Source organism: Triturus cristatus, chromosome 3_2 (genome assembly GCF_964204655.1).
Source record: "Triturus cristatus chromosome 3_2, aTriCri1.1, whole genome shotgun sequence".
Taxonomy (NCBI): domain Eukaryota; kingdom Metazoa; phylum Chordata; class Amphibia; order Caudata; family Salamandridae; genus Triturus; species Triturus cristatus.
In genome coordinates, this window is record NC_140584.1 from 521,410,317 (window position 1) to 521,435,658 (window position 25,342).

Consider the following 25,342-nt stretch of genomic DNA (forward strand, 5'->3'; position numbering starts at 1 on the left):
TTTTTGCTTATGCTTTGATTAAATGAGTCAGGCTTTGACACAAAAGTGCAGTCCTGAAATATGTAGATTGTGTGCAATTCCCTTACCACTTGCACTGTAGTGAATGAGTTTTGGTAAACTCCTGGGGATAGTGGTGCTTGTCTAGAATCACACTGTGAGTTAGTGTGTATTTGGGAACCATTATGAGAGAAGCATTTGGTAACATTGTGTATTTTCTGACAGATAACTTTTTAAAAACCTGTCATGTTGTCAACTTTTAGTAGAGTTAGAAGCCAGTTTTTGATTATGCTTTTATTAAATGAGTCAGGCTTTGACAGAAAAGTGCAGTCCTGAAATATGTACATTGTGTGCAGTTCCCTTATCAGTTCCACAGTAGTGAATGATTTTTGGTAAAGTCCTAGGTATAGTGGTTGTTGTCTAGAATCACACTGTGAGTCTGTGTGCATTTGGGAACCACTGTGAGAGAAGCATTTGGTAACATCGTGTATTTTTTAGCAGATAACTCTTTTAAAACCTGTCATGATGTCAAGTTTTAGTAGCATTAGAAGCCAGTCTTTGCTTATGCATTGATTAATGATTGAGTCATGCTTTGACACTAATGTGCTGTACTTAAATATGTAGATTGTGCGCAGTACCATTACCTCTTCTAGACTAGTGATTGAGTTTTGGTAAACTGATAGGGATAGTGTTGCTTGTCTAAAATCACTTGTCTTTCACACTTTCAATTCCCTAGTCAGTATCCATACAGTCCAGCAAACATCCTGTCACTCCCTTTGCACTGCTCTAGTGTCCCATTCAGTACCAAGTACTAATCCATTCCCTGTGCGAAAAGCCTACCACTTATAAATTCACCTAGGCACTCTCCTTGCTGTACTCTAATCATTCAGCCAGTACCCAAGTAGTCATGCAGTGAGCCAGGCCTTAGCACATGGACTGCTTTAAATGCCTATGCAGTATGGATGCAGTCCTCTAATCACCTACACAGTTGTCTTTCACACCTTCAATTCCCTAGTTAGTATTCATACACTTCCAACAAACACCCTGTCACTCACCCAGTGTGTCTCCTTATAGTACTGTAATCATTTAGTCAGTTAGCATGTAGTCTTTTAGGGCCATATGTAGGTAAATATATTTTACCGATTCTTAAATACCGAACTTTACCGAATCGGTATATATGAATCGGTAAGTTATATGTAGGTAATCATTCGGTAATAATTACCGATTCGGTAACATTCGGTATACAAGAATCGGAATTTACCGAATCGGTAAATACCCAGGTGGTATTTACCGAATCGGTAAATTCCGAGGTGGTATTTACCGAATCGGTAAATACCGAGGTGGTATTTACCGAATCGGTAAATACCGATTCGGTATTTACCGAATCGGAAAAACGAAATCACATGACTGGATGAAACAGCCAATCCTGTGCAACCAAACCCCACCCAACCAGGAAGTGGCCACACCCAGGCAGGTGCACACAATCAACAGACTCTGGAGAGGCTGGGAGTGCAGAGGAGAAGCAGGGAGCCAGTGCCTGATTGTGCAGCTCAAAATCACAATGTCCAGCCAGGAGACACAGAGAGATGGAGGGGAAAGGAGGAGAAAGCAGAAATTTAGCCCCAAGGAACTCCAGGTACTAGTGGAGGAGGTGGTGAAGCAGCACCAGAAGCTGTTTGGGAGGCAGTCCCTGCAAGTGCCAGAGTCGTAGAAGCGGAATATATGGCTGGGAATCCAGGCGCAGGTCAATGGTGTTGGAGTGATCCCCAGGGACATTGAGGTACTTAAAAAGCGCTGGTACGACCTGAGGATCGTCACAAAGAGGAAGATGGGGGAACTGCAGAAGGAGGCCAGCCGGACAGGAGGTGGAAGTAACAGGGCACCTGCCCTTACCGAACTGGAGGAGCTGGTGGAGTCCACAATAGAGCACGAGAGTGTCGTGGGGCTTGGGGATGCCGACAGCTCTGCCAGAGCCGCCACCCAACAAGGTAAGACCAATGCACAGCAATGTAGCCCCCCTACCCCTATCCCACATCCCCCATTGTGAAATAAGTATCCCACTCCAGTCCATGTGTTAGTGCAGACTGGCAATGCATTATGGGAGATGTAGTCAGGGAAACCCCAACCATGAACTGAATAGCACAGAACAACAAGGCATGGGACACACATTAGCCAAAAGCAGGCAGAGGACAATGTGAGAGTGTTACAGAAATTTATTGTGATGCTTGCAATGCAGGCCTTCAGGTACACTGAGCTGATGTTGCATTTCTGTCCACAGATGTAACATCGCGCAGGACTGCACATGCAACAGGAGAGAGGGCACACCGGCAAGACAGTTCAGGGCTGGCCAGCACAAGTTCTGCCCAGATGTCATTGCCACAGCCAGCATCACCACTACCACAGCCAGCATCACCACTACCACAGCCAGCATCACCACTCATGCTTGAGTCACCGGCCACATCACCGCCTGCATTTGTGAGGTCGAGGAGGCGTGCTGCTGCCAGGTTTTGAGTGTTAGAGACCTCACCTGACGACAGCAGGGGCCCGGAGCCAAACACCATGCCCCAGGATGGGAGCCATGCCACTGTGCCCTCCACCTCAGAGGGAGCACACACGGGTGCCAGACGGCGCCGCAGGTCGCGGGTCCAGAGTCCACCAGCACACGTTGACAGCCATGGGGTGTTCTCGGGGCTCGAGGGCAACATGTTGAAAATACAGCGCCTACAAACAAAGGTAGTGATGTCAGTTCAGCGGCAAATGCGGGGACTGAAAACTACTTTTGACAACATGGACAGGGGCATCAGCGCCATGGCGGTGGGAATGAGTGACATGGCAGCGGGCATGCGGGACATGTCCCAGTCCATCAAGCTGTTGTGCAGCAAGTATGATGCAGACAGAGCTGCACGGCGCCGGGAACGGCAGAGGAGAGACAGTCATACCAGGGCACTCAACTGGCTGGCAACTGCCACTTCACTACTCTGCAGGCGCTCTGTGGCTATGCAGGAGGGCCTGACACACTGCAGCAGCGACGTTTCTAGGGGGATGGTGCAGGTCACCAGTGCACTGGAAGTGCTATTGACAAGCCAGGCGGCCACAACTGGTGCTGGGGATGCTGCGGAAAGCATCGAAACCAGCAGCAGGAGCAGCATAACCCCCCCGGTCCCAGATACACGCAGGAGCAGCAGGCGGCATGGGGCTGCCACTAGTGAGGAGGCACAATCCGTGGCATCCCACACTGTAGCGCGTGGCCGCAAACAGTAATGCTGCACGTCATAGCCTAAGACAATTGGGTGACGTAACCCTGGACTTGCTAGTAGTCATTACGCAATGTTGCCAGAATGGCATTTTCTTGGTGTTGTGGCGTAGTTCCGCATTATTACACTACGTCATGACATCCAACAACTGGCTGTGTCCCCTTACTTACTCAAAAATAGTTGCATGTGATCTCTGCCCGTCTCTCTCTCCCATCTGTTGCTGTTGGCACTCCAGCTGCGTTGGCCTCTGGCTGACCTGACTCATCCTCATTGTCCTCAAAATCTGTTAGTTCCACCTCTGTACCTCTCTTCGTGGCAAGGTTGTGCAGCATTGCACAAGTGGCAATGATCTTGCAACAGATGATGGGTGTGTACTGGCGTGCGCCTCCGCTTTTGTGGAGGCAGCGGAACCTGCTTTTCAATAGTCCAAACGTGCGCTCCACCACGTTGCGTGTAGATTTGTGTGCCACGTTATATCGTCTCTCACTCTGGGTTGATGGGTGTAGGTAGGGAGTGAGGATGAATGACCGCACGGCATATGCACTGTCGCCTAGGTGAGTAAAAGGGAACCATCAGTCACATGCCTCAATATACTATGATTTGCAAGTATCATGGGGCGTCACTGTTACTTACCTAGCAGGTATCCTTCTCCAAATTCTCCGGCAAGCAGTCGTGTGTAGATCCCACTGTTCTGGAAGATGTAGGAGTCGTGGGTGCTCCCAGGAAACTTCGCAACAATATCAGTGATGATGTTCCCTGCATCGCAGATTACCTGCACATTGATGGAGTGGGTGGACTTTCTGTTCCTGTAGATGTGCTCAGTGGCAGCTTGTGGGCAGATTGGGATGTGTGTGCCATCCATACAGCCAATTACATGGGGGAACTGTGCCATGTGATAAAAGTCAGTTTTAGTTTTCTGCAGTTCAGCCTGTGTGTTTGGGAAGCTGATGTAGTGGTGCATTCTCTGCATCATGGCATCCAGGAACTTCCTGAAGAAACGGGACAGGCAACTCTGGGATACACCGCCCACCGCAGCTATCACCCCCTGGTAACTGCCAGATGCGAGTAGATGTAGGCTGCAGAGCACCTGCACATGTGGTGGTATGGCATGCGCCCTTCTTGTTGGCTGGTCCAGGAGTGGGTGCAGGTCCCTTATCAGGTCCATGATGGTTTGTGGGTGTAGCCTGTACCTTTCATGTATCTCTGCGTCAGTCTGTTGAAAGAGTGTGATGCGCTGTCTGTAGATGCGTTCCTCCCGTCTCCAAATCCTCAGACCTGCTGCCTGTAGACGTAGGCGCCTTGCAGTGACATACAGAGCGGCAATGTTGTCCACGCTGTTGCATTTTGGGATTGCTTATATGCACTGTTGATGCGTACCACCTGCTTTCAATCTGTGTTAATTACCGACTCTTAATTACCGAATTTCATGGATTTCTTAATTACCGAATTTACCTACATATCTTTTTCTGTTTTACCACTTCATATTTACCACTTCATATTTACCACTTCATATTTACCACTTCATATTTACCGAATCGGAAAATATGTATTCGGTAAATATGAATTGGTATTTTAGAAATCGGTAAATATGAATCGGTATTTACCGCTTCATATTTACCGAAAACTGGTTTTTGGCCTCCTACATCTCACTTGACTAAATACCGGTTGGTAACGGGATATTTACCGAATTTCGGCCGTTACCGACCGGTATTTAGCTACCTATATATGGCCCTTAGTGAGGTAGGCTTTAGGGCATGAACTGCTTCAAAGTAGTATGCATTGTGCATGTAGTGTTTTAAACATCGTCACACTTGTGGTTCAGGGCTATAGTTTCTTAGTCAGTTATTATATAAAATGTGATTGTACAGTAATGGAATAGTATAAATTTGAAAGTTATTAATATACATTTATTAAGGATTCTTTTTTACAGATACAGAACAGGAGTGTTTCTCATCTGTTTGCACTCTTCTCGTGCAAGATTGTTTGGATGAAGGGTCCTTAGGTGTTTCATCATACTTGCTGTGCCGCACGAGTATTTGTTGTTAGGATCCCCTCGTAACAGAACTCTTTTGCAAATCTTGCGCGTGACGAAGGTGGCATTGGTCTTTGTTTGCCCCTCGAGAAAAGTAGAAAATTTCCACATCACTGAAGGAAAACGTTGTGGGCGTGGTGCATCCTCCAAAAATTCATCCTTAGATTCGGTGAATATTTTAAAGTGACAACATTTACAGTTTTTGTAAGTTAAACTTATAAAATTTTGTTAACTGTATGCATTTTATATATCTGTGATTTGCATCTTGTTTTTTTTTTGAGAATAGCATGTTGGTTTTTTTTTAACAATCTTTGAGATTGTTTTCTTTTGCCCGCGGTTAAGTGATGAGTACGATTGAAATCACTATTTTTAGTGAAATTTAATATATTCTGAGAACAGCAAAAAAGGCAAAAAAATTACTTTGTGGAAATTATGCTGTGTTGTAAAAAATTTATTATTACGTTATAATTTTTTTTTCCTTTTCTTTCACAGATCCAAATTTTAAAATAAGCTATTTTTACGAATTTAGATTGGAATGAAAATGTGAAAAAAATGTGTACCATTTTTTATTCCTATTACTGTGAAGGTAAGTTTAACTAAGTCTCAATATGCAGAATGAGGAGGTCTGCAAGAAGCTACAAAGTTGAAACATGTTTCTAAAAACACTCTGTTTATACCTTTGTAGTTTTGAAATCTGACCATAATCTGATATCATGTGACCTGCTAAAAAAGAGATTTGAGGGGTTCTTAATATTTCCTATTTTAGCTATTGAAGGACCGCAATTATTTCAATCATTCTTCTTTGAACATCTTTGGAGACAAAACTCTGTGCTTACCTTCTATCATTCGCAAGAAATTTTAAAAACTGAAATATGTCACCTTTTGTAACATAGTTATTGCGCAAGACACTCTTTCATATTTACAAAGAGAGGAAAAAGCACTCTGTGTACTTTTTATACTACATGTAAATACAACCTCATTATGCACACCACTTTGCGCTGAAAGGGTGTTCTATAAGTGTTGTTGTGCATGATTGCACTGAATACTCATAGAACAAGACACATGTCTAGATTTATCAGAAATCAGAAATCTCGATATGTGAGTGAATGCTGCACCATTCTAAAATTGGTGTAGGAAAGCACAAGAAAGAGAATTGTTTTAATTTCTCCATGTTTTTATATCTTCAATGCATGCTAAAATGTTCAGCATACATTGAAGGAGAAAAATGCGTTTTCTGATTGTTTTTGTGCAGGAAGGTGTGTCTTCCTGCACAAAAACAAACAGCACATGACACAGATATCCTTGCACTATGGTGCAAGGGTGCCTGTGTCACCACATGGCTGCAGTTTAAGCAGCAGTGCAGAGAGAAGCATAGATTTGCAACATATTTATGTACATATGTTGCATTTCTGTGCTTCGGAAGTACTACAGCACACTGCAGTTAAAGAGGTTACTGTGTGGTGCTGCAGCACTTCCTCATAGTTCTGCACTTATACATTCACCATACGCTACTAATGCATTCATTCAGTCAATTACGTACTACACATACATTCATCTAAACTTTCACACACTAACAAAGAAATTTAGCTCTTTTTTTAAACCAGGAAAGTTAGTTATTACAAGAACTTTTTTTTTTCTTCTTTCTTCTTTTATAATTTGTTTTGAGTTTTCTGAACAATTTTTAAAGTTTTTGGTTATTCTGCAAAAAAAACAAACAGGAGAAACCAAACAATGAACTTCAGGGAACAATAAAAAAAAACAACAAAAAAAAATAGCAAATGTGACTTTCTTGCCGGCGGCAGATCAGATCGATCAACTGCTCACCATAGCACAAAGTCGCATTGCACTTAGTGCAGAGCACTTTTAAAAATTGAAATTGAGGACGGATGTCCAAGGTTTGGGCTGATGGATGCACTCTTGATGTGCTCGGTTGCGATGAGGTGGATGGCGCAGGAGTGTCTCTCATCCGTCGGCACTCTTCTCATGCAAGATTGTTTGGATGAAGGGTCCTCATGTGCTTCACCATACTTGCCGTGCCGCAAGAGTATTTCTTGTTAGGATCCCCTCACGACAGGACTCTTTTGCAAATCTTGCACGTGACCAAGGTGGCATTGGTCTTATTCTGCCCCTCGGGAAAAGTAAAATATTTCCACACCACTGAAGAAAAACGTTCTTTGGGTGGTGCCTCCACCAAAAATTCATCCTCAGAAGTATGAGGTGATGCAGGTGATGCCTGCTGCCCTGAAGCCATTTTTGGTTGAAAAAAGTTAGAGCTAAGTGTAAACTTAGTCTAAAAAATCTTCTTCTCTCCAAAGAGATGGTGCTCTAAAGAAGGTCAAAGAAGAATGATTGAAATGGGTGGGGTCTTTCAATAGTTAGAAGAGGAAGTGTAATGAACCAATCAAATCTCTTTTTTTGCAGGTCACATGGGATCCGCGCACCCTGCGCTTACGCAGCACGCACCCAGCGCGCATCCGTGAATTTGAATTAAAAAAAATTATTGGATTAGATGTAAAAATATATTAGTTTTAAGACTAGTTTAGAGTTTGTCTTTAATTAATATCCACATGAAATACATATATATATGTTTTTTTAAATGTTAAATATTTTGCGGGATCCGCGTACCTACCGCGTCGTAGACGCAGATGACGCATCGCAGAAGCGCGTAAACGTTGCGTTACGTACATCGAACGTGTCGCATATAGGCTGGGAGTCGCTTTGCAATCACGCACTAAACACGTACCCAACACATACCATGAGCGGATGCTATCGCGTCGGGATCGAGAAAGGTGCGCGTAGGGTGCGCGGTACCAAAAACAGTGAAAGAAACATATAAAATACAGTTTTGAACATATAGTTAAAAAAATATGTTTGAAAAACCGATTAAGTTCAAATAATATTTTTTAATTTTTAAAAGAATTAATTGAAAAAATAAGTTTAAAAAATGGTGATAAAAAAGTATTTTAAAAAAAACGTAATTTTATGAAATTGACACACTGAATTTGAAAAATATATAAATCCAATGAAAATCATTAAACATGATATCTTCAGAGATAAGATATAGATAGGAATTAGCATTTAAAAAGCCTTTGAAATTCACTGAAAAAACCATAGGTTTCATGCACGTTATAGTTAGGAATTGGCATTTAAAAAACCTTTGAAATTCACTGAAAAAACCATAGGTTTCAGGGGCGTTATAGTTAGCTGGACATTTCCCTCATACAAAACCCTAGAAATTCCCCTGTTATAGTTAGTTCAGCTAACTATAACTCGTGCCCCCACAATGCACTGCTGATGACGTCACATATTACATCACTCATGACATGGTCAGTGACATCACTGATGACATCACTGATGACATCTCAAATGACATCACTCATGACATCACTTGTGACATCATCCATGTGATAAATTAGTGCATCTTCTCACACCCTAATATAACCTTTGATACACTGACTCAAAATTTCAGACGGCCATTTTGAAAATCATAGATACTCCAATACCAATAACTACATACCCACTCATTAACTCTTAGGTCTACATACACCTCCACTCACTCACCTGTACAGTCACTCATACTTACAGTCACTCCGTACAAGACTATCATATGCATTTATACACCTAGATAGACACTCACACACCGCCAATCATCCATTGAGGTACTGACACACCTAGTCAGTCATGCAAATAATTAATCACACTCCCATTTACTCACCTATGCAGTTATACACACTCAAACTCACTTACTCATAATAATAGTACCACATTCTTACGCTCTTATACAATCTTTGATACAAGCACACACTCATCCATACAGTCACACTCTCACAATCACACACTCTCACATATACCCACTTATATACTCTTACACGTATATATACTGTCTTTCACATATGTAGTTAGTCACACATGTACCACTGAGATATACATTCAATCCCTAACACACCCATACATACACTCACCCAACCATACAGTCCATCACAGATGCACTCTTAAAACCATGCACCCATAGAATCCCCCACTCACACATGTATGCATAGAGTCACACACACCCTACCCACACAAACACTCAGGCACCCATACAGATACTCAGACAACCAATCAATAACCCATATAGACACTCATATAGCTATTCACAAAACCATGCAGCCACTTATACACCTACGCACGGACACATACAGACATTCACAAAGTTTAGTCACTAGTCTGCAGTAAGATACATTTAATGACTTACTTATAGAATCAGTTACACACCTAGAAAATCATCCATTCACACACTTGTACACCCACTCATTCTTCAACAGACCTTTCCCTATATATATTAAACATATTAAAACTGTACAGAAACACATACCTACTGGATGATGTCATCAGTGATGTCAACAGTGATGTCATTTGAGATGTCATCAGTGATGTCATCAGTGATGTCACTGACCATGTCATGAGTGATGTAATATGTGACGTCATCAGCAGTGGATTGCGGGGGTGCGAGTTATAGTTAGCTGAACTAACTATAACAGGGGAATTTCTAGGGTTTTGTACGAGGGAAATGTCCAGCTAACTATAACGCCCCTGAAACCTTTGGTTTTTTCAGTGAATTTCTAAGGTTTTTTAAATGCCAATTCCTAACTATAACGCCCCTGAAACCTATGGTTTTTTCAGTGAATATATATATATATATATTCACTTAAAAAAACAAAGGTTTTAGGGATGTTATAGTTAGGAAACACTATTAAAAATACATAGAAATTAACTGAAAAAACAAAGGTTACAGGGAAGTTATAGTTTGGCTCAGTTTTCACTTGTACAAAAACTGTGACATTTAGCAGTTACAGTTACCTGAGCTAACTATAACTTACACCCCCATAGTGCACTGCTTATGACCTCACATATTACATCACTCATGACATGGTCATGTTAAATATATATATAGGGGAACTGGGTGTTAGAGCAAGAGATTTTTTTGCACATAATTTAATATGAATGTAACGGTATTTATTATTATTTTTATTTCTCTGTTCACTATGTAATTTTTTGTTCACCAAATTTTTTTGGGTGGGTTTCTGTTTATCAAGGTTCGTTTCAGGTGAGCCATAAGGTAGAGGAGGGCATTATGGGATCTGCAGTTTAGGTTAGGTTGTTAGATCATTTAGTACAGCTGCAGGAATCACGGGTCATGTGGTTTGGTTTTGAGAGGATTCACATCTGATTGGATACATACGGGGGAGGTTCTTATCTCATAAAATTCAACGGTTGACCGGCAGTATGGTTAATGGCATCAGGAAGAGAGAGGAGTGCGATGAAGCTAAGGCTGCAGATGGAGACTCGCATTAGGTAGGCAAGACGTGCTTAATCAACTAAGAGAGAGGAGTACAGTGGTCATAAGCGAGAATTATGAGTTGAATTGGGGTACTAACTAAGTTATTTGTTTTGAGGGCTACATAAATGGTTGTTCACATTTTATTTCAGTAAGAAACGAGGTAGTCAGGAGGGAGAGTGGGAGGGACAGGGATTTGTCTGGGTCTGGGAACATTTGGACTTTAAGGCATTTGAGATAGAAGGGGAGGGGGAACTAGGGTAGAGGGAATAACACTTGAACATTTCGTTATGTTTTGTTAGGTTTAAATATGGTTTGTTAGCAGTGAATGGTTAAGCTAGATGTGTCTTTTATGTTACAGAGACCCCTGACGAAGAGCCAGTTAGGCTCGAAATGCATTGGGCATAAGAAATGAGTCATCTTTACTGCAACGTTTGATTCTGAACTTTATTTTAACGTGTTACTGCGAAATGCCTTATGAGCACTCAGTGGACATTTGAAAAAATGAAATAAAGAAACAGGATTGAATTTCGCTGTCTCAGCAGTGGTTTATGAAGTTCGGAAGAAAAATAGAATATATCATATAATCATGAAGTTTAAGATGGTCTTAAAAATGGTGAAAATGGACAACTTCTAAAAGAATGTGTAACTATGAGGGAAGATTCCCACTCAGCTGTGCGACAGGAGGGTGCGCTAGTTTGTCCCCTATTTTTTCGCTTAAATATATATATATACCACAATGTATTGGAGAATCAGTGGGTGTATGAGTGCCTGTATGGGTGATTCAGTGGGTATGTGACTGTCTGTATAAGTCAGTGATTAGGTGTCTCAGTGAATGTAAGGGTGATTGACTGGTTGTGTGAATGTTTGTATCAGTCTGCCAGTTGGTGTCTAAGTTGTTGTATGGGTGTGTGAGTGGGTATGTGAGTGGTTGCATGGGTCCTTGATTGGTTATCTGAGTACCTGTATGAGTGTATGAGTGTCTGTGTGAGTGGGTGGGGGGTGTACAACTGCCTGTATGGATCAGTGAGTGGGTGAGTCTGTGGCTATATGGTTTAGTGAGTGTGTGTGAGGGGCTGTATGGATGAGAGTGTGTGTGTATGACCCACTCAGTTACTTAAGCACCCACTCACAGATCCACTCAGGCACTCATGCACCTACTCACAGACCCACTGAGAGCCTCACCCACCCACTCACTCAGACACTCACACATCTACTCACTCAGTCAAAGGCTTACGCACCCACTCAGACACTCATACACCCACTCACAGACCCATTCAGATACTTACACACCCACTCATGGATCTACGCAAGGACTCATGCACCCACTCAGAAATGCACACAGATATTCATATACCCACTCACCCACTCGGAGGAGCATGTACCAACTCACAAACCCACTTAAGCACCCACTCACAGATCTACTCAGGCACTCATGCACCCACTCACAGATCCACTGAGAGACTCACCCACCTACTCACAAATCCACTCAGGCACTCATGCACCCACTCAAAGACTCACACACCCACTCACAGACCCACTCAGTGACTCATAAACCCACTCACAGTTCCACTCAGGCACTCACACTCCCAGTCACAGACCTACTCAGACATTCTCGCACACACTCATAGAACCACTCAGACACTCATGCACCCACTCACAGACCCACTCAGACACTCTCATACCCAATCACATACCCACTCAGGTACTCATGCACCTACTCACAGACCCACTCAGGCACTCTCACAGCCACAGAGAGACCCATTCAGATACTCATACACCCACTCATGGACCTACTCAGACAAGTGTACCCACTCACTGACCCACTCAGACACTTATGTACCCACTTACAGAACAACTCATACTCTCTCACCCTCACTCACATATTTACTCAAGAAACTCACACCCACTCACAGACTTATTAAGAGACTCACACACCCACTCACAGACCCACTCATGCACCCACTCAGACTCATGCACCCACTCACACATTCACACAGGTGCTCATGCACCCACTCACACAACCACACAGGTGCTCACACACACACTTTGAAATGTTACAGGTTACTGTTATGAATATTTTTTTATAAAAACCTTAGAAATCCATTGAAAAAACAATGGTTACAGGATCATTATAGTTGGGAAATGGAATTTAAAACCTTAGAAATTCACAAAAAAACAAAGATTACAGGGCCATTATAGCTAGGAAACAGAATTTAAAAACTCATGTACCCATTCACAAATGCACACAGATACTCGTGCACCCACTCACCCACTCGGAGGATCATGCACCAACTCACAAACCCACTCAGACACTTAAGTACCCACTCACAGATCCACTCAAGGAAATTATGCACCCACTCACAGTTCCACTGAGAGACTCACCCACCCACTCTCAAATCCACTCAGGCACTCATGTACCCACTCACTGACCCATTCAGAGACTCGCACACCCACTCAAAGACCCACTAAGCGACTCATGTACCCACTCACAGTCCCACTCAGACACTCACACACCAAGTCACAGACCTACTCAGACACTCTCGCACATGCTCATAAACCTACTCGGAGATTCGTGCACCCACTTACCCATCGACACAGGTGCTCACACATCCACTTTGAAACGTTACATGTTACAGTTATTAATACTTTTTTTTATAAAAACCTTAGAAAGCCACTGAAACAACAATGGTTACAGGTACGTTATAGTTACAAAATAGAATTTAAAAACCTTACAAACTCACTGAAAAGCACCAAAGGTTACAGGGACATTATAGTTAGGAAATAGAATGTTAGTAACCATAGAAATTCACTTAAAAAAACAAAGGTTACAGGGACATTACAGTTAGGAAACAGAATTTAAAAAAACTTAAGAAATTCATTGAAAAAACCAAAGGTAACAGGGACGTTATAGTTAAGAAATAGAATTTAAAAAAAGTAGAAATTCACTGAAAAAAACAAAGGTTACAGTTACCAGAGCTAACTGTAACTTACACCCCGCAATGCACTACTTGTAATCTTACATATTACATCACTCATGACACAGTCAGTGACATCACTAATGACATCACTGATGTCATCTCAAATGACATCACTGATGATATCATCCAGTGAGTGTTAGTATTTTGTGAAAGTTTCTGAGACTTAAAAATATATACTAAGCTCATATAAAGTAAAATGACTATACTTTGTGTATTACTAATGAATGGTACTACTTCTAACATATGTTAGGTGAGTGGCAGTATGGCTGTATGTATCCATGTGTGACTGGGTGTGTGAGTGGGTTCACGAGTAGGTGTGTGAGTGGGTGTATGAGTGATTGTGGTAGGGGTGCATGTGGTTCTATAGGTTTGTAACTGGGTATGTAAGTGGTTGTAACTGTAACGTCCCTCTAACCTTAGATTTTTTTCAGTGAAATATAAATATATATATATATGCATTTCAGTTGCCAGTAACTTTAATATCGTTTGACGAATCTTCGCAAATTTTTTAAACCTAATTTGCCAGTTCAGCAGCTGTGTTAAAATTTTTGGGGTGATCCGTCCAGCGGGGGCCCAAAAAAAGGCAGTGTCCCAAAACGTTAATTTCCATTGGAAGCTTTAGACACAGCTACAGCCTGAACTACTGAACGGAATTACACCAAATTTGGCTGAAAGGTAGCTGTTGGCCCAGAAAGCACCCTTTTTGTTAAATGGTGTAAATCTGTTCAGTAGTTTCAGCGTTATTGAAAGAAATTTCCAGTTGTATATATATGGTATGAAGTGGATCTGCGACTCCCGATCTCGTGCTGGGAACACTTCAAACCAGGAAGTGTTGGCAGCCATCTTGTGACTCGGTTGATTCAAGCCACAGAAAAAAACATTACAAAAAACAAAGCACCCTGACCCCCTAGGCCTCTTAGGGGGCTCACACGGGGACGCCACAGGGGCAAAAAAGCATTTTATAAAAAATAAAAAATTGGTGGGAGTCGCACTGGGTCCACGCATCCCTCAATTTAAAAAAAAAGCGTGGACTCCCATGCTTCGTTTCGAATCAGCCCCAGGGTGGGCCAGGTCCCCGAGGTATATCTATATTATGTAGGAGGGGGCACATGGGGCCCCCATCCTAGAAGCCTTAAAGCACCAGGGAATTCCACCTCCCTCGGCATACTAACTAAAGTATGCAGGTGTTGCCCTAGGCAGTCCCCGTGCCCTGGGGACCGCCACTTCCCCAGGACAAATCTTATATGGATGCAGGAGGTGCCCCGGGGGCCAAATGAAATATTAATGCAGAGGTTTCTGGGCCCCTTGCAGCCCCGGGGACCGTCACCTCCCCAGGACAAATGGTTAAAATTACAGTGGGAGGCTGTGTGGCCCCCTGTGGCCCCAGGGATCACCCCCCCTGGAGCTGTTTGCTGTAATGAAGGGGGGGCCAAGCGGCTCCCCTCATGGAGTTGTGGATGGCCTTGGGGACTGCCACCCTCCAGGGCCGGCTCCAGCAATGTCCCAGGGTGCCCACCCCTGGGACACTGCAGTTTGCTATGGCTTGCCAGGAGCACCGCTCCCGCAAAGCCATAGCAAACTCTGCTCTGCTTCTAGTAGGTGAGAGCAGAAAATGCTCTCACTTACTAGAAGCGGAGCAGAATTGCTTTTGGAAAGAGTGAGCTGCATGTTATCACTCCCTCAGTCCAAAACCAATGCCGGCTCCCGCAGGACGCAGAGAGCTGGCAGGGACCGCGGGGGCCTTCAGGCTTCACCCGTGTTCTTAAACGTGAAAAAACTGAGTGCCCTGGGTGGGACCAGGGCATCCATTACTGTGACCATGCCCCAGGGGATGGGGTTTAGTGGACAAAATCAGCCCAGGAGGGGCCGCGTGGCCCTCCTCCAAGGTTTAAACCTTTTTAAAAAGAAAATAACATAAAGGGCAGGCCCCGTAAAGGGGTCCTCGGGCCCACAATTGGCCCAGGGAAGGGGGGCACATGCCCCCCTTCCTTTATTTTAAAAAAATAGAAGGAAATAAAAGAAAGGCCGGGCCCCGGGGGATGAAGGGTCCCCGGGGCCAAAAACAGCCTGAGGATGGGAGCCATGCAGCCCCCTCCTCATTCCTAAAATGCCTGGTCCTGGGGGATGGGGTCCCCAAGGCCAAAATCATCACAGGGAAGCGGGGCTATGCAGCCTCACTTCCCGTAGAAAAGAAAACATTAAAAACAAAGCCCGGCAACTTGCCGGAGACCCTGCACCTTTCCCCATCACTGTGCAAACACGCCTCCTGGGGTTCTGCTGGTTGGGGGATGATGTCCCCTTGGCTGCTGAGGGTCCTTAGGGGCCAACAAGGCCTCCTGTTACCTCCAGTAAGCCCCACACAGCGGGATTGCTGAGAGGTGATCAGAGGCCACGCCCCCTTTCTTAATCACTCTGCAAACGCACCTCTCGGTGCACTGCTGGTGAGGGGATGATGTTCCCTTGCCTCCTGAGGGCCTCAGGACTAAAGTGAATTTCTTCCCCCAAGCAGTAGTCTGCCAGGAGGTGCGTTTGCAGACTGGTGGAGAAAGGGGGCAGGGCCTCTGATGATCTGTCAGCAAAACCTCTCCGCAAACCCACTGTGTGTGACTTACTGGAGGTAACAGGGTTTAGGTGGCCCCCAAGGACCCTCAATAGCCAAGGGGACTTCATCCCCTACTAGTAGTGCGCAAGAAGGCACGCTTGCCGAGTGGAGGAGAAATGGGGCGTGGCCTCTGACAACCTCTCAGCAATCCTGCTGTGTGGGACTTACTGGTGGATTTCCTTGGGGGCCAACTACCCCTCCTGTTACCTCCAGTAAGTCCCACACAGCAGGATTGCTAAGAGAACTTCGGAGGCCAAGCTCCCTTTCTCCACCTCTCTGCAAGCGTGCCCCCTGGTGCACTACCGTAGGAGGTTTATTACTCCTACGGCATCTCTGATGTGTTTCAGCCTACAGCAGCCTTGGCTCAAGACTGATTTGCATATGGCTGGGTCCAAACTGGAATGGCATGGTGAGCAAATAAACAATGGATATAGGCCCAGATCTCTGTACTGGTGTGAATGTATGACATTGTTCTGCATTCTGTCCATCAGTTGTTCTTTTTGCATTGATCACAAGACAGGCATGATTCTACCTCACCCATAAATATACCAGTCATTTAGAAATAGAAAGCAGACAGGGTGCTTACATAGGTTGCTATGTTGAATGGTGTAGCATATCTCACATATACAAAATATACTCAAAACTCATCAAATTAAAATAAATAAAAAATAAGCAATTGTGTATATTCTAAAACACAGTAACACCGAAATATCATTGACTGTAGATGGTCTTGAGAGTAAACAAATCCACAGTTGCACAGTAACCTCTCATAAAATATCACAGGGCAGCGCATGAGTGAAGGCACTGAGGCAGCAGAAACACATTCTATTACTCAAAATCATCCAACCCCTGGAACACAGCATAATTTGGGGTATCTCCCCCCTAGCTAGTATTAAAACTACAATATCCATGTGAAATTGACCAAAATACAATATCCAGTGCCTTATGTAGGTGGGCTGGCATTTACCACTTCATAAATACCGAATCATACCGATTCGGTATTTATGAAGTGGTAAATGCTATGTAGGTAATTGGTCGGTAAATATTACCGATTCGGAAAAATTCGGTAATTACCGAATCGGTATTTACCGATTCGGTAATGAGGCATACCTTCCCATTGATGGGAAGGTATGCCTCATTACCGAATCGGTAAATACCGATTCGGTAATGGGGGAGCACATGCAAGGGTGGCAGGGTGTCACATTGACACCCTGTTGCACCCCTGATTCGGCCATGTGTGCACATGTGGCACACATACATGCCCTGAGGGCATGTGTGTCTGCCACATTGCACACATCTACGGGCAAAATATTGCATTTACACACATATTCGTCATTTACCACCAACTATTAGTTGGTGGTAAATAACGAATCCCCACACACACCACACAGTCCCCCTACATCTCATTTCTGTATTCGGAATTTACCGAATCGGTAAAATTACCGAATCGGTAATTTTACCGATTCGGTAAATTCCGAATACAGAAATTCTCCCCCTACATCTCAAAAGCCAAAATACCGGTCGGTAACGGTATAATTACCGAAAATCGGCCGTTACCGACCGGTATTTGGCTACCTACATGAGGCCCCAAGTCTCTAATTTATACACGAGTCAATCACAAGATACATGGAGTCACTAACCCCAGCAAAAGTCAAAACCTGAATATGCAATTCAAGAGGAACACATGCATGAAGACCAAGTGGGCATCTTATACGCAATAAAGCCAAACATCAAAGGTAGGATATCCAAGTTGAAACATGTAATAAACATTATAGATGGATTGCCATAAGGTGTCTAAGGCAAAAGCATTGGAAAACATAAAATATTTAAAAAAGAGTCCTCTTATATGTGACTGTAACATCAGCCCCCTATTGAAATATGGAAGGAAATGGTAGGGGGCTCCCGCTACAAAGGCATCATCACATCTCGTACAAGATCCCCTTCCTTTCCTCCTTTAATAGAAATCAAAGATACACACAAGTTAAAATATATATTGGGAAACCTATGAATGAAAGGTCAGATTTGAATTAGCACAGCCATGGAAATATTACATAATGAATAAAAATGAGTCTTCACCTAGGTGTAGTCTCAATTCCTCCTCAGTGTTTCACCCCAGTGAGCCCTTTGTTTCAAGCTCTATAAAATATAATGACTCTCCACCTGAGCTGCAGAATTCTGTTGCCCCCCTCTCCACCTCCAGAACACTTAGCACTATATATGCTGTCAAGAATAGAACTCTCGAACATATGAGACCTATTGACAATGGTGATCCTAATTATCCAATGGGCAGACATTTTATTGAAGTTCACTGCAGAGATAGATCTAGATTCTTATATTTTGCAATCTAACAAATACTCCATACTATCAGGGACCAGCAACAGATGCTGCAGCTCATAAGGAGAAAGTCAAGATATACTATATATCTTCAAACTGCGAGTCTACTGGGGTGGAACCCTGAGGAGGAATTGGGAGAACATCTGAGTGAAGAGTAATTTGTGTTCAGTCCTGCCCTGTCAGCACCCCGCTTCATGGTGCAGGCTATCTTTATTTCAGTCACTCAGATTATTTTACATTGCCATTGACACTATCAACTCAATTTCTTTATCTTCAATTTGCACTAATGGTAATCATTATTCTCTGGCTTCTCCTAGTGGAAGGAGCTCGTCGGGTACCTTGGGTCCCTGTGGCTTCAACATTGTGCCTCTACAGGACACCCTACGTTTCATAAAGTTCTGTAGATATTTTAGCTTACCTAGGAGAATGTACATCATGCCTTTATTGAAATCTTTGAATTTCAAGCAAGTTCGACCTGCCCTTATGTTTCTCCAGCTCCTATCCAGTGAACACATTATATTAACTGAGTCCTGTTTTTTAAGAGTCGCTATTTGATCGAGGCATTCTGGCCTGATTACATCTGTTGCTGCCATCAGTAGATTTTTATACCTGAGATACTGGGGTTGTTATTTTTATGAGGTTTTTATGTCTGTATATTTTATAATTGTATATTTAACTTATATCTATATTGTAGGTATGTTGTTTTTATGCTTGATTTATATGTATTGTGATATGTTCTTTTATGGTTATGAACATAACCGATTAAAGAGGTACTACTATTAGTCACCTGTAATAGGCCAACATCCCTCATTCAGTGGAGGAATGTAGATACTGTTTATGATGTAAACAATGCTATCTAGTTATTGAATAGACATGGAGTGCAATTATATTAATGTGGGTGTGTTTTCTTTTTTTCACTAGAAACGTTTAGTTAAGGAAATTTTTCTCTATCCCAAAAAGTACTCAAAAACCTATGATATTGCACTGCTGCTACTAGCTGAACCCTTACAACTGGATCATTATGTTCTGCCAATATGTTTGCCAAGTTCATGCAATGTTGTGCCTCCTTCTACAGTCTGTGTACACACTGGATGGAATGCCAATAATGAAGGTAGAGTATCTAACCTTAATGACTTGATGTGGTAATGAGATATGATGGGTTCACTTTTATGCTAATTCCGTGCGGGTGCGGAATGCCAAAAGTTCTCTGTTCTAGAGCACCCCTGGGACGATCAAGCTTTGGATCTACAACTGCAATTGTTTCATATCAAATTTCAGAAACTTTTCCGAAAATGTTCTTCAAATTGTTTTCTTCTGTAGTACAGATAAGCCTATGTGCTCCCTTTCTTCATGCCCTCACCCTTAATCTTCTTACACTTTACCTTCAGTATCAGGATGTTGGCAGCCCGATGAATACTTAAGTTATTGCTAGCACTGCTTCAATCTTGAATAAAACATTTTTTTTCAGAGAGTCACAGTATTTAATTTAATAAAAGGGCCTACAATACTGTTCCCAGTCCATTTAAAGAAAAACTCTTGTGCATTGTTAGTTTCGTTTTTAGGGAGGTTGTGTACATTTTTCATGCTGTAACATGTACTAGACCCAGATGATTTACAAAACAGCAAGAATTAATTTTGCAAAAGTATCAGGTCTATTGCCTACTTTCAAGGAAAAATAGCCTACTGATTGTCAGTGAGCTTGTAAACTAGAGCAATTGTAAGGTGACAGCCAACCTAAGACATACCCTTATCTTAGGCCGCAAGACCAGTTGGGATGATAACTCTGCCCACTTATCATCAAAGGTAAAGTCAGAAACGTGAGACTAGAAAGTAAGTTCCAAAAATAGGAATTCCTAGGTCATCAGTAATTGATAGAAGAAAAAAATAGAGCAACTAAAGATGGTAAACAAAAGCAGAGCTCAAGACAACATCTAGGATCGAAAAGGACCCAACAGGAAATAAGTGACTGGAATGCATGGAGGAGTTGAGTGCAATGAAGATGAAGTGTTGCAACGCACCCCGCAAAAATCCTGCTCACCTTTTATAGGCTACTACATCTCAGCTTCCTGTGTGATCCCGGAAATGCTTGCAGCTTCCATGTTACTTTGGAAAAATATGCGACAAACAGCATTGATTCCCTACAATTGGAAAAAGATGTAAACCTAAATTTTGACCACTACATGCTTGTCTGCAGTTAGCATTGTCAGCATATAGCTCCTGCACAAATGCACATGTTTCTTGTGGGAATATCTTGCCCGCAAATGCCACCTGCCCAGCCCTCTGGTGTGTAAAACAACACCATGATATCCAGCCCACCTCAACAGTGAGGATGCCATGGGAGCAGACGCAGGACAGGGAAACCATGCAGCAGATGAAACACGGCTGGAGCCCCAGAGGATGCAGAGAAAAATAGGTGAGGCAGAAGAGAAGAGAAAAAGAAGTGAGGCAAGGACACACTTACATCAAACATCTCACACTGTTCCTTGACCGGCAAACTGGACCAGTCACAACAATTTAATTGAACACTAAAAGCCAGCCAAAAATTCAAATTCTAATTCACCAAGAGGCATTGTCTTTGAACATATCAAACATCAAGGGGTCCAGCTGGGAGTTCAGATTAATTCACATCCTAGCATCGATGTTGATGTCCAACTACGAACATGACAACCAACTTTCTGGAAAAAGGTCACAATGAGAACCATCTTTCCTGGGTCGTTCTAGAAACGGTGCAAAATCACCAATGCATCAATAATATACTTGTCGGAAAAAACAGATATTAGAGTAAAAGACCCACAAACCTGGCCTGATTGATAGCATACCGTGGTCACTACTGCTTAGGAAATTATTTCTAGCACAGAACATAAATTAGGGATATAACTGATTACAAATCTGCATTCATCTAGCAACACCAGTTACTGGCTGCATAGGAAATACTTGGATCAGAGTTTTCTTTACATAATGCATTAGCATTATACTGGGTAACAATCCCTTTCTTGTTGCCAATATATAAAAGGCTGCGTATACACATACAAAATCTCCTCTAAGGTATATAGCTTTTGTTTGATCTATTGTATGAAAGTATATAAAATGAGCCTTCTACCAATGTATGCCAGGTTTTTTCAAAATATTCCTAAAATCAGTATTGAGAAAGAAGACCTCTTATGCTGTGGCGCCAGTGGTTGAGCCCTGCACGTAACATTAGGGCCTGACACTGCTCGCACCAACCTCTGAAATGGAAACGTGATTGAATACAGGAGCGTCACATATTCGGATGCATGCACATGATGCCATGGCACTAAACACCCCTATTTGGGAAGGGTTGTAGCTGACTTACAGCTACCCAGTCCCCTTTTAAGGAAAGCATTGCATCTACCCAGACACATCCTGGCACAGGAGCCAAAGTAGTAGGTAAATTGCCAATGCTTCTTCCTGATGCAGTAAGCTGTTTCTGTCAAAGGGCCTTTTGAATGCATGAGCTAAACTTTTAAGTTCAATGACAGGACTTTGGACATTGACTGTTCTTTTTACAGAGTATGACTACAAGGACACCAGGACCTTGCTGCCCATGGGTCCTTAAAATCTCCAGGGTTAGGGTAAACCGACCCTCCATGCTCATACACTTGCTTCCCTATCAATATCCAATAGGTTTGCTTATATATGTATAATATATCACCGGTGGAAACTCACAAGTGTGATGATGCATGTGGTTGCTGGGCTCACATGTGATGATAAGTATGTGATTTTACAATGCAAGTGAAAAGAACACCCCTTTCTACATTTTTATAAAGGAAGTCTAAAAAGGATTAAATGTCCTATTATTTTTATATCAGCCCAAAAGACTCTAGGGTACCATGTTCAGTTTGACCATACATATAGTTGTCATTTGTGTCTTTGTATGCATGTTTATATTTGTTTTATGCTACCTTCAACAATTTATTTATCATTCAAGAGAGTCAGATATAGATTAGGGCATAACTTGGTAAAGGTTCTGATTAATGCAGGTGACCCGATTCAGCAATATGGTAGAAACATGGACCATTTTCTAACAAAGGAATTTATAGATTATTGTTTGCCACAAGTTCCCCGCCTAGTTGGTTGAGGGTCTGTGTATCCTGAAAAGTCATGTAAGGAAAAGATACCCTTAAGTAGATTCTACGGAATGTCACATGTGCTGGTCTGTTTTACATATCTGTCATTCCATTGCAAGAAATGTGGAGGGAAGGCCCCTCATGCGAGAATCACCTCTGTGCAATGGAATTGAATCCAAAATGTTGGTTGAGTGAGATATATCTTTCTCAGGTTCAGAAGGTTGTTGAAAAAGTCTCATGTTCCAACACAGCGTTGCTGGGTAGACACCTAAAGCCAGTGGTGTAATTGTAGGGAACATAGAAGGCTGCCTATGTAATAGAATTGCAATGGTGACATGGGTCGGAATGTTGACTAGGTAATACGCAGCGCTGAGGGTGGAACGAGAGATCGCGATGAGAGCCGGTTATGGGTGGAAGTATCTGCTTTGTGGTGTACCGGAATTACAGCAATAAAGCTTTACCAAGAAGTACGAGTTAGCTTCTTCATTACAGATTTGGCTACGGGTATCAGCGTAGTCCTGGTATGAAGAATCTACACGCGACTGGTGTAGCTTGGCTGGTTCTCATTAGAACTGCTGTGAGGACCGTTAATTTTAACACCGCAGATGCCGTACTAAGGATTTGCTTTAGTCCTAATTTGCCACCAGCTCATTTGAAACACGGTGAGGTAAATCTTTAATTTGCCTACTTACTTTTGGTTGAACCATTATTCAACGGCTGCGACCAGCGCGAGGGGAACCTTAAGGTTCGTGCGGTGATAGCTCAAGACGAGCAGTACACACGTGCATGTGCGGAAGCAAGCTCTATTGGATATCGAAAGAAACATATTTGGAGGTACACGTACACAATGGCCAACCAGCTGTAGAGAATTACATCCAACGACGCACAGCAGCCATCTTTTGGGAAGACCGATAGTGTATTTACCAGCAGACGGAAGCATTCTCCTGCACCAGATATGTTGTTGCAAGGCAATTTAATTCTGAAGTGATTGGTAACTCTTTGGGAATGTCTTACTGGCATCTTTGTGTGTTTCCTTCAGTGACAAGCATGCTTGTGACATGAGGGCCACCTGTTATTATCTGCGTCAGGCACACTTGAGTAAAGCAGAATCTAATGACAATGATGGGCCCCGGGGGAAGTGAATGTCGCAGACTAGTCTTCCCCCGGGGTCTTTCCGCTGGGAGGGCCAGGCTGGGGGATAAGGGGTGTGGTTTGGGGGGTGGGTATAAGAATTCAGGGGATCAGCAACTTCCTCTTCCTGCATTCTGGTATCGTTGGGTGGGATAGTTTTGAAAGGCCAACCACCCACCCACCCTACAGTTATTAGGGTTCCGGGGTAGGGTTGGCAGAGCGTGCCAGTTTAGGACGGGCTGTGAGGTTGGCGGTACTTGGGAGGGGTGGGGGACCGACTAGTGGGCGCACCCATCCCTCGGGGGGGACAGTGAATGATGGGAGGGACTGGAGGCATGAGTGTAATGCCAGGTGATATCGGGGAGGATGCTAAAAAGAGATCTGAAGAAATGGATGAAGAACGGAGTGGGTCATGGAGTGGAATGAAATGTGAGTCTGGAGTGTATGGAGTTGGAGTTCATGTTGGGGGGTTGTGGTTAGTTATTGTTATTTGGTTGTTGTTTATGTTGTGCAGCCCGGTCCTAATAAATGGCCTTTTACGCTTAAAGACATCAGTGTGGCCTGTTTATTGCGCGAAGGCCTGTTTGGGAATTTTCATCGGTAGGCACCGTTTGATGAGAGTTACAGAAGCATTTCGTGTTTGTATTCCCATAGGTACTGTAGAAAAAAAAACACTGTGTGTAAATTCACCAGTTAGTGGGCTTGGGAACCTTTCTATTTATTATGGCTTCAAGGAACGTGTGGAATTTATCCCCTCCACAAGCATTTTAGCAGCAAAGGGGAGCCGGTTTTAAAATGGAATGAATGGAAGGAGTTTTTTTAATACTATAAATCACCCTTCGAATGATGAGGAGTTAACATCTGAAAAAAAGAAAGATTTTATTGCATTGTTTAAGGGACTGGTGGATTAAAGAGTTATAATCATATAAAGAAGAAAACCAGGCTAGAGGGACAGGATGATGTTTACAAAGATGCATTAGAGGATTTAGACTTGTACTTTAATCCTACAATTTGCTAATCAGTAGACCGGTACAAGTTTTTCCATAGAAAGCAAGAAAGTGATGAACCTGTGGAGGACTATGTAGCAGCATTAAAGAATTTAGTGTTAACCTGCAGATTTGCAAATTTACGTGATGAGTTAATACAAGATAGTCATGCATGATGTGAATGCTAACATCCAAGACGATTTATGGACCATGAGGAAGTCGACACTTCAAGAAGTTGTTAGTGTAGTGAAAAAAAGGGGAAGTGACAGGCTGGTGTGACAAAGCGGTTATTCCAGAGAAAGAGGAGAAGACTGGTGAGGATAAAAAAAAAAGCGTAGAAGATAAAATACATGCTAAAAACAAGTCACAATTGTTTCATAAATTTGGTACTAAGAAAGAAGTAAAGGGAGGAAAAGTTACAGACCAGGCTGAACAATCTGTATTTAAGGGTAGATGTTCTAGGTGTGAAAGCAAATGGCACCTGGCGAAGTACAAGAGATGCCCTGCAAGGAACCAAAGGCAGAGTGGTTGGGCACTTTGTAAAGGTGTGTGGGAAACATAAAGACAAAGGTGTGAATCCTCTTACGCAGGATTCCTCTACAGGGTTGGAGGAGTAAGAC

General features: G+C 42.9%; 1 protein-coding gene across 1 annotated transcript in view; it reads left to right on the forward strand.

The window, feature by feature from the left end:
* Positions 1 to 25,342, forward strand: part of OVCH2 (ovochymase 2) — an 881,024-nt gene that overhangs the window by 778,026 nt on the left and 77,656 nt on the right. The window contains exon 18 of the mRNA XM_085648218.1: positions 19,439 to 19,628. Coding sequence (XP_085504344.1) covers positions 19,439 to 19,628 — 190 coding nt within the window. The remainder of the gene's footprint in view (positions 1 to 19,438; positions 19,629 to 25,342) is intronic.